Consider the following 17,632-nt stretch of genomic DNA (forward strand, 5'->3'; position numbering starts at 1 on the left):
ATGATCATCGCAGTAAATTTTCCAATTTAAGCAATTAGAAAGAAGAAGCCTGAAAAAAATCCCGTTGAAGCCCTGATTTTTTTCCCGATGGCTTCTTCTTTCCAATTGCTTAAATTGGAAAATTTACTGCGATGATCATTCTTCACTTTCAATTCAGAAGACACGCGAAATTTCTATGAGTTTACTGGCACAATAAACCATAGCTGATTGACCAATCAGAGCGCGCGCATTCATTTAATTATTATATAAACTCTCTTACCTTGATAATCTCTTGCTATCACGCGATAGAAATCTTGAGCCCATAATTTAATTGTTTAATAGAAACACGATTTTTACCACTCAGCGCGCGTATTTTCTTAGGACTATTTTCTAATACATAATACACGTATAAACGAAAACAAACCCTCTCGTGTGCACGTGCTTTGCGATCAATTCATTTGTTTTCCCTCCTGTGTCTCACGGGTTTGGGAACGATTTCTATTGTACTGACTTACGTAGGAACCAAGACAGGTCAATTCGAAATCCTTGTTAAGGCGCAAGTAGCATGTTTTAGTATACAATTTAAAGAAAAAAAACTTTAACTTGCCACAAAAATTAAGAACACTTGGCAATAAACCACGATCCCGAAGTATTTTGGGAACAAAAACAGATTTTGATTTAAGAATATGGCCCACTTATTTGACCAATCACAGCACGCATAGTACTGAGAGATATAATAAAGGTTCTTAAGGTTACAGTATACCTTCGGGTCAGCAATTTTCTTCAAATTTGGCTTTTTGGGTCAAAGCAGTGGTCGAAGAATAATCTCTAATTTTGGGGAAAAAAATTTTCAAAAAGGCTAAATGGCGGTTTTTCGTTTTCGCCGGAAATAAAAATTTACTTCTTGATTGACAGCCCTATGGCGTGTATGCAATCAACCGAGACGATTTTCGCGGGAATTCAATACCTGTACAGATGTCACGAATTGACTTCTCAGGTGATCAGCCTTGCTGTTCCGACTACCAAGCATTTTTGGTATTAAGTGTAACTTTCTTAAGTTATAAGTAAACATAGACCACGAAGACGCGGAGTGCGGAGTGCGGAGTATAAAAAAAAAAAAATTTTTAAAATAGAAATAAAAGAATTGAAAAGTGAATTAAAAGAATAATTAAAGACATAAATAAACTAGAAATAGAAATTTAAGAAATGAAAATAGAACTTAATAAAAAATCCACACCGCCTGAGGTGGACTGTTCATATCGCGTATTTTCATTCGGTCCAAATGGTATATTCAACTCACGATTTTCGTAGTTAGCAGTTCACTTTTAGGAAAAAAGTAAAGAACGATCCAGTTTTGACCATGTCTAGAAAATGTGAGAAATTACACCTTCGGTGTCCTTGGAAAGTCATGTTGCCTTGAAACAAACTCAAGCCTTGCCTTCCAAAGATAAACTGCCCGTGTGAATTAACCCTTGAGCCATTCAACAACTTGTCAACTGCGCGTCCTAAAGTTCTCGCAATTTGATTGATGAAATTCACACTAAAACCTTGAAAATTTTTCAGCGCCGAAAAATAGTAAGATAAAAAAATGGAAAAGGTAAAGTTGCTCTTTGAGAAAACAAGTTTATTTATGTCTTTAGTTATTCTTTTAATTCACTGTTCAATTCTTTTATTTCTTTTTTTTTTTATTGTTTTTTTTTAGACTCCGAACTCTGCACTCCGCATTCCGCACTCCGCACTCCGCACACCGCACTCCGCACTCCGCACTCCGCACTCCGCTCTCCGCTCTCCGCTCTCCGCTCTCCGCTCTCCGCTCTCCGCTCTCCGCTCTCCGCTCTCCGCTCTCCGCTCTCCGCTCTCCGCTCTCCGCTCTCCGCTCTCCGCTCTCCGCTCTCCGCTCTCCGCTCTCCGCTCTCCGCTCTCCGCTCTCCGCTCTCCGCTCTCCGCTCTCCGCTCTCCGCTCTCCGCTCTCCGCTCTCCGCTCTCCGCTCTCCGCTCTCCGCTCTCCGCTCTCCGCTCTCCGCTCTCCGCTCTCCGCTCTCCGCTCTCCGCTCTCCGCTCTCCGCTCTCCGCTCTCCGCTCTCCGCTCTCCGCTCTCCGCTCTCCGCTCTCCGCTCTCCGCTCTCCGCTCTCCGCTCTCCGCTCTCCGCTCTCCGCTCTCCGCTCTCCGCTCTCCGCTCTCCGCTCTCCGCTCTCCGTTCTCCGCTCTCCGCTCTCCGCTCTCCGCTCTCCGCTCTCCGCTCTCCGCTCTCCGCTCTCCGCTCTCCGCTCTCCGCTCTCCGCATTTTCGGAACAGCCTAAATCTTTTCGCTTGAAGTAGACACTTAAAAGAGTTATAGCTCAATGAAGGGAATTTGTTCAATTGCCCTCAAATTTGGATAGTAGCTAGTTTAACATATAAACTACAAAAGGGTGTCTGCGATTTGCAATTTCGAAATACTTTTTCTTCGAGAGCGATTTTTGTACGATCACTCCACTTTTTTTAATCCTATTTCGAAAATGTTCTGTAACTTTTTACTGCAATTGAATATGTCAAAACGCAGACACGTTTTTTAAGCGCTTTGGGCCCTAAAACGGAGGAAAAAATTAGATTGGCGAAAAACAAAATTCGCTCTGACTTTTAGCTTTCGAAAGGTGATTCGGGTGCTCGCATTTAGTGGTCATAAAAAAATCGAAAATCCATTTATTTCAAAATTCTTGGTATAGTTTGATAGCCAGCTCTATAGGCTTTAATTTGATATAGGGGTTTAGGTATCTAAAGCTTAAACTGCACGCGCTGCATCGCTTGCACGCGAGACACCCCTGAAGGTATACAGTAACCTTAATCAGTAGGTTCTTTTTGGCGGAAGTTTACTGTAATACGAGGGTAGATCTCGGATGTGGCAAGCAGGTTTTTTCAATCGCTGAAACAAGAACACTTTTTTTAACTTCCGTGATCATTATGTACAATAGTTTTTGGTCGACTTGGCCACGTGCAGCAAAACGCTCTCACGTGCACAATTGCTAAAAAATAGCAAGTTCCAAGCCAGGTCAAGTGGATGTTTAGTACTCATTCAATGAAAGGATTTTTTTTTGGAATGTTATGTTTGGGTTAGATTGAATAGCCTAAGGTAGAATATGGCTGATAGCTGTGCTAAGCAAATTGCGCACAGTTTCACAGAAAATGGACACAAGAAGAAGTCACGACTAACCTTTACGAACGAAAGTGCGAAGTTATCAACTACTGCAGCAGTGAGACTAATAATAACAAATAGGTGAACGGTATAAAGATCGTGTTCATGAAAAATTGCGACTTCTATATAATAATTAAGCCTTCTCTATCCAATTATCTGGGAATATGAAAGACAAAGCTTAAAACACGAAAACAACTCCTCTAGAAAAATATGTCACTAATTTACTATTGGAATAAGAACGTTCTCTGGTTAAAAATATATTAAAAACATAAGCTTTCGGCTATCAGTCTATAGCCTTTAACGAATGAAGAATGTAGCGCGCAAGCGAAAATATATACGAATGGGGTGCGAAAAATTGAGAATAAAAACAAGCGTGAAAAAAGCAAGAAGATAAAAATGTAAATGAGACCTGATTACAATAAAATAGAGTATTGCCTAGGCAACGGCTTTGAGTTGTTATCCGCGTCGACGGTTTTTGCTGTGTGCCAAGATTCTAGTGTTTTTCGAACGCGGTAATTGCCTTTGTCAATGACACAAGCATTGTCGAAATCAATGGAGTGATTGTTTTGCCACGCATGGTTGGCAACATTAGAGCCATTTGAATAGTTCTTCAAGTTTCGTTGATGTTCCTTTTTTCGGGTTTGGAAGCATCTTCCGGTTTCTCCTATGTAATTCCAAGGGCAAGTGGATTTCTCTTCCCATCATGCAAAAGAACACTAAATCAGCACGGCCTCGACCCTCCTGTTCCGGGCATCCAACCTCCCTAGCAGCTTTGAAGGAAAAACACGTGAAACCAATCATGTTAGGGCCGCGTTAGAAGCTAATGGTTACCCACCGGCTGTTATTTCTAACATCCTCAATAAGAAGCCACCCCCATCTTCAGTTCCTCCACCAGAAGAACTCGTTTCTATGTTCTTCAAATGGGCTGATCCATCTAATACGTACCAGTGTTTTGCATGTTTCCCTTATATCAGCGGCCTAACCGAGCCCCTCACAAGGTTACTCCGCAAAAATGATATCCGAGTTGTCAACAAGAATTCCCGTCACCAAAGTTCAGACAACCCTCAGATTTTCAATGTAATGTTGTTTACAAAATTCCATGTAAAGACTGACCTTGGAATTACATAGGAGAAACCGGAAGATGCTTCCAAACCCGAAAAAAGGAACATCAACGAAACTTGAAGAACTATTCAAATGGCTCTAATGTTGCCAACCATGCGTGGCAAAACAATCACTCCATTGATTTCGACAATGCTTGTGTCATTGACAAAGGCAATTACCGCGTTCGAAAAACACTAGAATCTTGGCACACAGCAAAAACCGTCGACGCGGATAACAACTCAAAGCCGTTGCCTAGGCAATACTCTATTTTATTGTAATCAGGCCTCATTTACATTTTTATCTTCTTGCTTTTTTCACGCTTGTTTTTATTCTCAATTTTTCGCACCCCATTCGTATATATTTTTCGCTTGCGCGCTACATTCTTCATTCGTTAAAGGCTATAGACTGATAGCCGAAAGCTTATGTTTTTAATATATTTTTAACCAGAGAACGTTCTTATTCCAATATGTCTTATCCTGGTTACAGTTCTATTTTTACTAATTTACTAAGCGATGAATTCCGTTGAAACAATGATAATTCCTTATCGTAGACGTGAAAGTCCATTCAGTGACACTCGCCCTTAGTGTGGTTTTGTTTTACTTGGGGAGACTTTCTTCGATCTCATTGAAACTGCAATAAGCGTAAAAAACTCTCTTGGCCTTTAATAAACAACTCCACAAATCAAAACGGCGTGGTACAAAGAGTGTGCATACGAGCGGCGTAGATGCAAATAGCGTGGATACAAACAGCGTGGGTTGAAACTAAAACAGTAAAAGAGCAAAAGTTACAAGTTGCGACTAAGCTAAATTCGAATAAAGAAATAACAAAACTGCAAAACGAGGACTGTGAATTACACTTACATTGTTTCGGCCAGAGAAAACTGTTGTGAAACGGACTGCGAATGACGCGAAGAGACTAGCACGAAAGCTAAATAGAACTGCGCTAAGCGCGGACCAAAATGAACTGCCCCAAAACTGTACTGCAAAGCTATGATATGGAAAATACGCTAGAACATGCGGAAAATAAAACTATAGAAACTTAGAAAGGCGCTAATGAAGATGAAACAGCAAAGAAACGCTAACGAGGGCGCGAAAACTGACAGAAAGGAATAAACACTTAAATTGACGCCAAAAAAAAGACTAAACAAAAGGACGAAAAGAAGTATAAACTAATTTGTGTACACAAAGGAAAAACAAATTACGCAAGAACGAATAATAGAAAAAATGTTACACTTGGATCTTACACTCATACTTTCTTGCGACCCGAAGGAAGATACCATTGCTTTTAAGTCATTTTACCCTCCATAATTTCTCATCACTCGAGACTTCTTGATGTTTATTTCGAAATCTTTAAAGGTGTGTTTTGTTCCTACAACATACCACGATCGGACACCATGTTTGTTTTGAGATGTTGCTATTAGCGCAAAAATAGAGCTTTCTACATCCCCTGAGAACATGCAAAGAAATAAACACCATAGGGGATAAAACTAGTTTGTTTCCAATTCTAAAGGGCCACTTGCCTTACCATCTCCCCATAGAGTTCATATCTTTCTCCCCGCCCGCCCCTACAGGGAGTACTTTTTCGTTGCGGTCCTTATACGTCGTCATATTGTGTCCAACAGCACGACAAGCAAAAATCCGGGTTGTTCAAAGTGTGGATAACGCTACTCACCGGATAGATCACCATCCATTTGATAAGTTAACAAAACAAAGTTTTCTATCCGCTAGATAGTGATTTATCCGTTGCCAGGTGATGGCGTTATCCCCGCTTTGAACAACCCGCACCCAGCGTTTTCCATAAGGAACTACATTGTAACACTCAGCTTCTCACGTCCCAATTTCCCTTTTCGCTGAAAGGGAAGCACAGTATTCAACAATGCGAAAATTATCCTCAAATCTTCAATTAATTCCTCGGTTATATAACTAGATATTAGATTCCACCGTCGTCTCAGTGTCAGTGCTTAGCATATAAAAAGGATAGAAAAGGATAGACCCTGCACAGTCTGTTCAGCATAACGATTAAACAGCAAGACCAGCAAGAGAGGACAAAGAAGGCTGAATTTACCGGACGGAGCTGAACTAGGAAGATTCCAGGAAGAAGCACTGTAGACAACTTCAACTATGCTAGAGGTAGGCGAACCAAACATTTCGTTTCTGATTACCTACACCGTTTCATTTCTTTTGATTCTTATTTTCTCAGAACTGCCACTACAGACAAACCACATTTAGTAAACTAATAATGAACAGAAACTTTAAACAGGTTTCCATCTTCATTAGTGACAAAGTACAAGTGCGGAGGACAGCATGACGATATGTCTTCTCTCTGTTGTATGATTCGGAGTAAGAGGGAGTGAGCAAGCTGACGTCAATATAAATAAGGAGTTATCTAGCAGGCTTTTTTTAATTTTTGCGATAAGTGTTTTGCGGGTCATTCATTCTGCGAATTTTTGCAATCTAGAAAATCGCGAAAAATAACATCCCGCAAAAATAAGTAACAATATACACTGCAAGAAGAGTCGCTTCGATCTTTCCTGGATAAAGCAGGTCTGCTCGAAAGGTAGTTATCATAACACTGGCCTCCCGATCAGATATATTTCACCGAGTCGCTGTCTACCTTTGGTGTCGTTTTGAAACAAAACTCATGTTTTTATAACCCTTTTGAATCGACCCAGAAATACCTCCTGATTAACTCAGATCTTGATAGTTCATATTTTACTCCACTGTCATGACCTTGTTTCATCTTTGTAGTAAACCACTCTTCATAGAAGCCTGCTGGCATTCATGCTTGTCCTGCATCTTGCCTCAACGAACCTGGTATCTGCTAATTCTGTTTGCAAATGCGGAAACGGAGATGTAAACACCCCCTCTAAGAAAGTGAGTGTTGTTATTGTTATTTTAAATGACCCGTCACTTTAGTTTTTGACGCTCCTCTCTGTCCTCCTACAAGCTACAATCTATTTCAGCGCGCTCTGTTTACTCTGCTTCCGATTCGAGGTCGGCCATTGTTACGTGACAGTTCAAATTAAGACCACATCGGTCAGACGCGCGAGGAAAGGTCGCGTGAAGATCGCGTTAAGGGACAAGAGAACGTTATAGTAGAAAACTTTGGATTTTCTTAGACGATGGAGTGAAAAATTCGTTCCGTGCATTTGTAGAAAGTCTAGCCTAAGCCTCTTTTATATACAGCAAAAACATAACTTGTGCCTTTATTTACTGCATATCTTAGGTGGTGGATTATAACGTTGGAATCAGCGAGTCTGGGGAACAATACAACGAGACGATCGAGGTGGACACAGAGAAACAAACAGAACTGTTTAAAGTTCCTGCACACAGGGACGTGGATCAGAGCAATATTTTGCACGATTTCAAGATGGTAAGCTTGTTACATAAGAAAGCATAAATAGCTTCGTCTTTAAGGACCTGTAAGGGTGCGATTAGGAATCCCTGATGAACATAGGTGTAGTTCATGGGGCTTCATTCCAATCCTAAAGAGATTCTTAACCAGACTTACTACTTTTTTTTGTAAGATCCTTGATATAAGCCTAAGAATTTGAGGTTGAAAAGTCTGAAAATGACCCAGAATATACAAACATTCTAGGCACATTTTTTTATTTTCTGCTCAAGTTTTCTCAATCTTTCTAACAAATCTAACAACTAATGCAACAACTTAATAAAAATCATAGAACTTATTCAGCAAGGTCAGTCTCGGTTTAACCTCGGATTCCTATAGTGACCCTGCACACGGTCATTGCCACTGAAACTGGAATTAAACTCAGCATTCCTAAGGCGTGAAAACGTCACAAAGACGTCACATCTATGTTTGAGCTGAGCTGAGTATGGACCACTTTTCTCCCAGAAGACTACATTGAAAATTCACGAGGAAAGATTGTAATATTGAAAACCATAACATACTGAGTAGATTGTACCACACTTCAAACATATTTTCCGCAAACTTCTTCCTCAAAAGCGACCCCCTCAAATGCCAAACGCACATAATCACTTAAAGGGACACTGTCACGATATATTTGCTTAAAACTGTTATGAATTCACGAAATGATCCCTAAAGAAGAAAGTCCACACTGCCGTAACATTTTTGCAAAATTTCAACGATTTTCGAGCCAAACTTGATCCTTTGAAAAACTGACATTCTGACGCTTTTTCAAAAATGCATATCGCAAGCCGTTTCCATCCTCGCCATTGTTAGCCGAGTACTGCTCTACAAAATAAAAGCATTATTTTTCAGCTTCCAAAGATCCCTTTAATTACTTACGAACTTTCAGACCACAGAGGATCTGAACGTTTAAAAATTTAAACCATTGTCTGAACATAGTTAGTTCACTCTACTAACTATGGTGTGAAGTAGCCTGGGTATCAGGCCTTCCTAAGGGGATGGGTGAAGGGAGAGCAGAGGAGGAGAGAACCCTCCAGGGGCTCTATCGTGAGCATGAAAAGTGAAAAACCGCAGACACATTTTTTCATTGATTGAAACCTGAACAGAATGATCTAGTTTCGGTTAAAAATTGCAATATACTGTACGCAGAAGCTGTAAACAAAAGACGGGAGTGATGTAATGGGTTATGCATGCACCAGATTGTGTGATGATGTCTAATCGAAAAAATCTGCCAGAAGTTTTCAAATTTTGTCGATGTATTTGTGCTCCTTTAAGAGTTTACTAAGTATCGTTGCCTTGGTGCTCTAGGATCATTTGATGAACAAGAAATGTAGTCAATGATAATTTTATCCGACGTTGCAAAATCGTCGTGATATTGTCTCTTTAATCCACAGGTCAACCAAGCGTAATATAAGAGTTTGTATGGAGAACTGTGGCTAAAATATAAGAGTTTGTATGGAGATCAGGATTTTACATTGAATTCGTTCAATGTATGGGTAATTTTCCGAACAAAGACTCTTGAACATTCCATGGTGTCATTTTTTCTCATCCTGGAGAGTTTAAACGAGATTTGAGCGAATTTTGAAAAATTTGTCCTACGGTGTTTTATTAAGAGACAAGGTAGGAAACTTCGGCCAGTTTGACGGCAAAACACTCTTGGGAAACGAGTCAAATTTGCACACAAAAAGAGCATTTACTCACAATATTTCTCGCTGAACTCGCAAGGTAAGGCCTGTAGTTTCTCTCTCTACAATCCAATGAATCACACATTCAGTTTTCACCGTGTTAGCTGGCCAAAAAGTTGAAATATGACGGCCAAAATAGCGGAAATTAATGCGTGACCACGCTAAATTGATCGGTTTGCTGTCGTCACCGCTCGGCCGAGACTGGGAACGTGGTCAATTATCACCTCACGGGTGGAGGGCAAGTCCTCGTACTTACGCCTTTTGCGCTCTGCAAATACGTTTTTGGTTTACATATAAGATTGACAATTGAGGCAACTCTTTGCCAAAACATTTTGAACGCAATCCGAGTATTCGCTCGAATCTCTAAATTTCTTTGCTTCCACGAAACCAAACAAACGCAAAACGAAGTCGAAAGATTTTCTACAACTTGGCCGAATTTGTTTTCGAATACTTTCACGACAGTCGGAGAATTTTAGCGTCTTAAGCAAAGTTTTTTCCCAAATCGCCTTTCGCAACATGATCGTACAGTTGAACCAGTACCAGTGACATCATCCAGCGCGCGCTCAAGCTCCCCTCCATCTCCCTCACAAGCTTTTTTGACAAGACAAATCTTTACAAAACCCCTCCCCCGGTTCGCAGTTTTTCTTGCGCGTCCGAAGTCGCCCGATCTCCGCACGGAAATGAAATGGCGCGAGTTAATACCTGAAGCGTTTTAGCGAGATTCCGCGTTTAAAATTGGGAGATGAGAAAGGATTTTGTAAAGAAGATAAAAATATGACGTCAATTTGTTAATAATACAAGAACACTTCTACTAATTTGAATGGATTTTAGAGCGTCCTGTGCGATTTCCAACATGCAATATTGGCATTGTTTAGATGAATTAGATGAGGGGTCTGAGTCCGAAATATCGAGCCGTTCGAAATAGTCGAGTCGAATTAGCGGAGTCTAACTGTAAAGCTTAAAAATCGAGCCGACAACTCGCAACTTGTAAGTTCGCCTAACTGAGCATCTATAAAATTTAACGCTGTAATGTGCAAAACACCTACCTTTCGATATCGAATTCCCTTTCTCCCTTGTCTATCTACGTTTGTCACACAGGGCGGCTAGACGTGGATAAACCACCTCGAAAAAAACTTGTAAGACATTGGCCGATATTGTTCTTTGTGATTAAAGATATTGCTCCAGTACTGGCAGGACCAGAAACCCTTCACCAGTCAACTCATCTGTTTTATTGAAAACGATTTATTTTTCATTATCATAGAAGAAAACTCTTAAGGGATCTTGACAAAGTAGAGGTGAGAACATGCAAACTAAGAATTTCCTATTAATTGATTGTTAAGGAAGCTTTTCTGCATAAAAACCCATTGCCTGTAAACAAAAAAACAAAGTACCACCGCTATCACTCATCTTTAGACTGTGTAAATGTTATCAGGAGGCTCTGACGTTGTCTATGCTCAATCTTGAATGAATGAATGAATGAATGAATGAATGAATGAATGAATGAATGAATGAATGAATGAATGAATGACTGACTAACTGAATGAATGAACGAATGAATGACCGAATAACTGAATAACTGAATGATTGAATGACTGACTGAATGACTGAATGACTGACTGAATAACTGAATGAATGAATGAATGAATGACTGACTGACTGAATGAATGAATGAATGAATGAATGAATGAATGAATGAATGAATGAATGAATGAATGAAAGAATGAATGAATGAATGACTGAATGACGGACTGACTGACTGAGTTAATTAATCTTGCAGACGTCAGACAAAAAGGTCAGCGAGACTAGAATTATTGAGCACAAGTGGACAGTGGGCAGTGAAGTAACTGATCGGTCTGTACTCAGTGATGAGCTGGCCAATTTTTGTGCAAAATACCCGATTTATAACGTCAAAAAGATGGAGGACACGCTGAAAACCGCAAGGATACAAACAGGCGGTGAGAGACATATTAAAACTTTAAAATATAGCACAACCCCATCTCTTTCCCAGAGACTCTGTCAGCGGTGACCTCGCGTTTTTAACAAAATCAAAAATACTATTGTCGGTGTGATCGTACTTACATGTCTAAGTTTAATAGTCTCTGAACATGCGTTAAGAAAGCTACCGGTAGCTATGCTTCGGGGATGGATTAGTCCCCTATATCGGTCCAGGCCGTAGACTCTTTAGGAATACAATATAGGAATTGAACCCAGGCGGGAAAAGACAGAATTCAGGATCACTTGCATGGGCATGCTCCGAAGGCCGCCATATTTTCTTTCGAATACGGGGGAAAACAATCAGTCTCTTCCCAAAATATAATGTCCTGAGAAGAAACTAATTCTATGCAGCCAGTCAGAAGAGGGATCGCTTCAACCGCCCAGTTTCGTTGAACGAATTCTTAAACCTACTGACCAACCTATACACGGGCTGATGGTCGCCTCGTACGTCATCGTTCTATCATAAAAGTTTATACTTCAAAGCGATATGAATATATTACTTCTACAATAAGGAAGGATATCTGTGATATGCCCGAAGTTTGCCAATCAAGACCAAATACGTACTCACCAGAGCTCTCTCATCTGAATCTCAGGGTAAATTGTGTTTGCTGTATGAGCACATAATCAAATAAGAAAACCGGGATGTTACGAATAAATAAGCCAAACAAAGCAATGGAATTCAGTTCAGTGTTGGGGTCAACAGCTTCAATACTTTAAAACTGACTTTCACGACATTTTCTAACCTTATGAACTACCTTAATGACCAGTTAGTTAGATAAAATCTACTAAAGTAAGGACGAAGAAACACAGAAAAAATGTTATTTATTTATTTATTTATTTTATTTGTTATATAGTTATTCCCTTCCTGCCCTCGAAGAGAAACAAGAAATCGATAGAAAAAAAAACCAGACGCATAAACAGAAATCACTGAGCGTATCTTGTTTGTGCGGTTAAGATTAGATCAATAATAAATAAATAAATAATATTTATTTTTTATTTAGTAAATAAAAATACTTTTCATGCCCAGGCCGGATGTTCTAATTTTTCTGCTGCTTCACGCTGAAAATGTTCTTATGTACATTCTTAGATCACAGAGTATAGTACATGTTTAAAAACAGTTCAATAAAATCAAGAGAGAGCGATCTAGATCATCCCCTCTTGAGAAAAAAGATGGGACCGGGAATTGAACTAATATACAGATTTACCCAAGCGTTAAAGAGGAGCTCCTGGGTCGCTTTGTTCAAAGCCCGATTAAACTAACCCAATTTTGATTAAGAAGTTTGAGAATTGGAGAATTGAGAATTTTGATTTGAGTTTTGTAGTTTTGGGGTGAAGTTTTCTGTTTTTATTTTTGGCCTTCTGTTTTGATTTTGAATAATCTCAAACTACACCAACATTTGTATAGAGGATAAATAACTCGGTTCACTTTTAATCCTGGGTTAGCGTTAACCCAATTTCCGAACAACCCGGCCCGGAGTTACAACAAATTAACCTGATATCAGCCCGCGATCCAATCGAAAACAAGTACTTGGTCAGCGGTCAACTTTAAAAGAAACATGACCGCGATGAGCTATAAACCTGAGTCCGCGATATGATCACGTAAAACTGGTCAGCGGATACCTTATTTTGACAGGTGTCAATTGACTAACATGGATGTCAAATATCAAATACGCTGTAAAGCAGGACTTGATATTAGCTGCAGTACGGCCGCCATGTTGTGCGACGTCATCGCTGGGCGCACGCGCCCGCGATCCATTCCGCTAGCCATGTTGACCAGGAAAGAAGGGTTGCATGGGTTTCTATTTCTATGCATGCATGTGGTTCTGTTCCTAGAGTTATGCTGCTCCGCTTGGCGGCCCTTGGGGCAGCCGGAGCTCCGCTATCAAATAGAACTGTTTGGTGTCTGTATCACGTTACTTGTCCATAAACACGTACACAAAAAAATTGCAGCCCTCTTGACCTCACGCTTGGTCACTTACCCATGCATATCGCCCTACTGTGCTAAAACAATATTTCTACGGTCATTTCCACAAGATTCTAACAAATGTATTCTGGGATTTATGCCCCATGGTCCATCTGACTAAAACAAAAATAATCCTGCGTACTGTTTTCTATTTCACAGACAGAAAAAGTCGAAATCGTCGTCAACTAGTGTACCGTCCCCGAGGTAGCTATGTAGACCTTATGGAATGGACGTGCCCGGGAAAAAAGGGCACAGTTACCAACTGGGACTTCCAAAAGTGCGTCGTTTTTCAAAAGAAGCAATGGAAGGTGGTATGCAAGAACACGACTACATGTTATAACATAGTAGAGTGCCCTACTTTTGACTACTGCCATACTGTACACCGGATAAATCGAACTTTCTGTTGTCAGTATGTTTGCAAGTAGTAGTAGTCTCATTTTTTTTCTGCCGTAACTGGTCCCAAAGGCAATCTCAACTTGTCATTTTTCTTCTCTCATTTACCAGGAGTATCTAAGCGAACAAAGTCGAATCAAAAGCAATCGAACTCAGTCGACTGAACAAGTGGTAGATAATGGTGTTCGATTGCGTTCGGTAATCGAACAAAGTCGAACATGCAATTTGTTGTGAGCTCGATCATCGAACCAATCGGAAAAATCGAACAAAATTGAACGCAATCGATAGTAAAAGTAAAACACGCAGGAGTAAAAACGCCCAAAAAATATCAAACTGAATGTCAACGTTTGATTATACATCAGGAGTACCCGACGGAGCCGCTCGACAGAAAACCCGCTCGACAGGCTGCAATTACGCTGGCTGGGAAATATTAGCATTAGATCATTTACTGGCTGGGATTTTCGTTCAGCGTCTCGCTTGCTAAAAACTGATTTAAAGCACTGTCCCTAACCGGAAAAAACGTGACTTGTTTGTTTTTCCTGGCTGTGACTTCTTCGAAAAAGCAATCAATTAAACTGCTTCCGTCCTGGGACATAAAAAACGCGTGAGTGAGCTCTTAAGTCTAAAGCCTTCCGCCGTGAGAAGATAAACCGCAAGCGGTCGTACTTACTCCCAGCGCCACGCGCTACAAAAATAATGCAAATCAACGCGCGCGCGATGCCATGCCCGAAAATGATGGCTCCATTGTCAGATTATTGCGGTTTATCTTTTTCATCAACCAGTAAAAATTGCATAACATCAGCAGCTGTCATTTTCAATGACGTAATAACACTAGTATCTCGAATGGCCAAATCCGTTAAAAACGTTCTTTTCAATGGAACAGGATCTCCGCTCGTTTGTCGTTCCAAAGGCCTGAAGAAGCCGTCACTTCAGAAAACCGCTGCTGGCGCTATTGTGCTGCAAGCAGTCGGCAGTTATAAAGAAACGGTGGAAAGCAACTAGCAGGTTAGTAAATTCATTCCTATAATTCTCTTGCTTGCACACGGGGCAGTGATGGTACATTGTACTGGAATCAGTGACACTCTTCGCTGTATGTTTTGCATTAATTCTTTCATTTATAGACAACTAAATTTAAAAAGGTATCGGCGGCATGAGAACCTAGACTCTAAGGTGTTCATTTACATTCCTCGTTTGCAGTCATTCTGAGTTATTTCGAGGGCTCCGCTGGTAAAGGAAAGAAACGAGATCTGCTGTGAAAGGGACTTGGCGCAGACAAACAAAGCAGCTGGATAAAGGGTAGGCATAATGTTGTGTTTATATGCGCTAGCCGTCTCCATCGGTGGTCAGCTTTTCTCTCTTGATGCTAAAGTATTCAAGTAAAGTGATCTCATTGTACCATACACTCATCGTTTCGCTCATAGCATTTTTGGGTTGCTATAAATCTGCAAATTTGCTTAATCGAAAATTTCCCGAAAGTTCCCGGAAGACGAGGGACAATGGTTTCCCCTCTTTTTCAGTCTTATTGGGTACATTAAATGCCTTAATCGTGGTTCAGTACTAGCATAACGAGTTAATGTTTGTCCTATGGAAATCAAGGGACTATCGCGCGTTGTTCACCAGAAATGGCCGTCGGGTGAATTCATTCCACACTGTTCGCTGTCTCTTTGAGAGAACTGCTTTTGGTGAACTCATTTCGCACTGTTCGCTGTCTCTTTGAGAGAAATGCTTTCATTTTGAGACCCTAAACTTATTAATGTATCGGTGATCATGATTCAAGATTGCCGGGAGTTAATTTACATTTGCAGTCATTCTGAGTCATTTCAAAGGCTGGAGAGAAAAAAAGAAAAGAGACCTCTGCCAGATCTAAGTTCCGCTGAGAAAAGGACTCACCAAAGAGACAAAGCAGCTGCCTTGTGGATAAAGGGTAGGCATATTTGTTTATATGCGCTAGCTCGGACTGCAATGTTGGACATACAACTATCCTCTCTGAGTTAAGATAAAGGGATCATTGTGCCATACAATCAACGCCTCGCTCATAGTACTTTTGTATTGCTTTAAATCAGTGCAACTTTGCGTGATGGAATTTTCCGAAAGTTGCCGGACGACAAGGGTCAATTGTTTGCCCTCTTTTTCAGTCTTATTGGGTACAAGGGACTATCGCGCGTTGCTCACCGGAAATGGTAGTTAAATCATGAAATGTATTTTATTTGGCATAATAAGTAAAATGTTAAAATTGTCTATGTTATTAAAATCTTTGTCATTTAACAAAACTCAAGATTTTACCTTCTTAAACTTTCCTTCAGTTTGTAGTTGAGAAGGAAACAACTTTCGTCTTTCTGTGCGGCTTTCTTTGAGCAAAAATATATCATTTGTCGCCTTTGGTAGTGTTTCACAAGGCTAACTGGTCGGACCTGTAGGTTCTGCGTGTAACCATGTAATAATTGAATTTCCGTACCAGGAACCGAAGGATCTTTCGAAGCCTAAAGAAGACAGAAATCAGCGAAGGATTACAGAACTCGCGATCGTTTGTCATTTTGAAAACACTGCTTTAGAATTGTGAAAAGCTAACTACTAAGCAAGTGTCCGGAAAATATTGCCAAAGTACAATTTGACAGGCGTAACGCGCGATGTGTTTGACTGCGCCAAGCAAGTGAATTTCCGGTAATAAACGCGATCCAAAGCAGCTTTCATTTGAACTCATCGTTGACCTACCAGTTGAGGCAACGGTTTCATTCTGCAAGCTAGTGCCCTGAATTAACTAGAGTCGTGAAATGAATGATCTATCGATGAACTGTATATCAAAATGTACACTTCTGCCAGTTTAAAATTTTTTGACCAAAGAGCGCACGTCTGGACGAACAACTAACGATTGCTTTTGCTGCGAATCCTTGCGGCTTCTGTCGTGAGTCTTTTTGCGGTGATCGCCTGACGAACGACTAACGATTGCTTTTCCTGTGCATCCTTGCGGCTTCTGTCGTGAGTCTTTTGCAGTGATCGCCTCACGAACAACCAACGATTGCTTTTGCTGCGAATCTTTGCGGCTTCTGTCGTGAGTCTTTTGCACTGATTGCCTGACGAACAAGTAACGATTGCTTTTGCTGCGAATCCTTGCGGCTTCTGTCGTGAGTCTTTTGCGGTGATCGCCTGACGAACAACCGACGATTGCTTTTGCTGCGAATCTTTGCGGCTTCTGTCGTGAGTCTTTTGCGGTGATCGCCTGACGAACAACCGACGATTGCTTTTGCTGCGAATCCTTGCGGCTTCTGTCGTGAGTCTTTTTGCGGTGATCGCCTGACGAAGAACCGACGATTGCTTTTGCTGCGAATCCTTGCGGCTTCTGTCGTGAGTCTTTTGCGGTGATCGCCTGACGAAGAACCGACGATTGCTTTTGCTGCGAATCCTTGCGGCTTCTGTCGTGAGTCTTTTGCGGTGATCGCCTGACGAAGAACCGACGATTGCTTTTGCTGCGAATCCTTGCGGCTTCTGTCGTGAGTCTTTTGCGGTGATCGCCTGACGAACGACTAACGATTGCTTTTGCTGCGAATCCTTGCGGCTTCTGTCGTGAGTCTTTTGCGGTGATCGCCTGACGAACGACTAACGATTGCTTTTGCTGCGAATCCTTGCGGCTTCTGTCGTGAGTCTTTTGCGGTGATCGCCTGACGAACGACTACCGATTGCTTTTGCTGCGAATCCTTGCGGCTTCTGTCGTGAGTCTTTTGCGGTGATCGCCTGACGAACGACGACCGATTGCTTTTGCTGCGAATCCTTGCGGCTTCTGTCGTGAGTCTTTTGCGGTGATCGCCTGACGAACAACCAACGATTGCTTTTGCTGCGAATCCTTGCGGCTTCTGTCGTGAGTCTTTTGCGGTGATCGCCTGACGAACGACTACCGATTGCTTTTGCTGCGAATCCTTGCGGCTTCTGTCGTGAGTCTTTTGCGGTGATCGCCTGAC

The 17,632-nt window shown here is 41.1% G+C and overlaps 1 protein-coding gene and 1 long non-coding RNA gene across 3 annotated transcripts; both read left to right on the top strand.

The window, feature by feature from the left end:
- Positions 1-6,453: 6,453 nt before the first annotated feature.
- LOC145491042 (uncharacterized) lies at positions 6,454-13,922 on the top strand. Of its 2 annotated transcripts, none has more exons than XR_014049751.1 (4): positions 6,454-7,126; positions 7,479-7,625; positions 11,106-11,626; positions 11,897-12,115. XR_014049751.1 is itself a non-coding variant. In XM_081470183.1 (4 exons), exons 1-4 carry the CDS (start codon positions 7,034-7,036, stop codon positions 13,709-13,711), a joined length of 684 nt encoding a protein of 227 aa, XP_081326309.1. In that variant the 5' UTR covers positions 6,454-7,033; the 3' UTR covers positions 13,712-13,922. The 2 variants fall into 2 exon arrangements, 1 of the variants encoding a protein (XP_081326309.1); XM_081470183.1 differs by lacking the exon at positions 11,897-12,115 and adding an exon at positions 13,446-13,922 and having other exon boundaries at positions 11,106-11,283.
- A 121-nt stretch (positions 13,923-14,043) lies between these two features.
- LOC145490914 (uncharacterized) lies at positions 14,044-16,944 on the top strand. The gene is made up of 3 exons (XR_014049740.1): positions 14,044-14,684; positions 14,877-14,975; positions 15,485-16,944. It is a non-coding gene; the product is annotated as an uncharacterized LOC145490914 (long non-coding RNA).
- Positions 16,945-17,632: the final 688 nt, after the last annotated feature.

Source organism: Orbicella franksi, chromosome 6, assembly GCF_964199315.1.
Source record: "Orbicella franksi chromosome 6, jaOrbFran1.1, whole genome shotgun sequence".
In the NCBI taxonomy this organism is placed as follows: domain Eukaryota; kingdom Metazoa; phylum Cnidaria; class Anthozoa; order Scleractinia; family Merulinidae; genus Orbicella; species Orbicella franksi.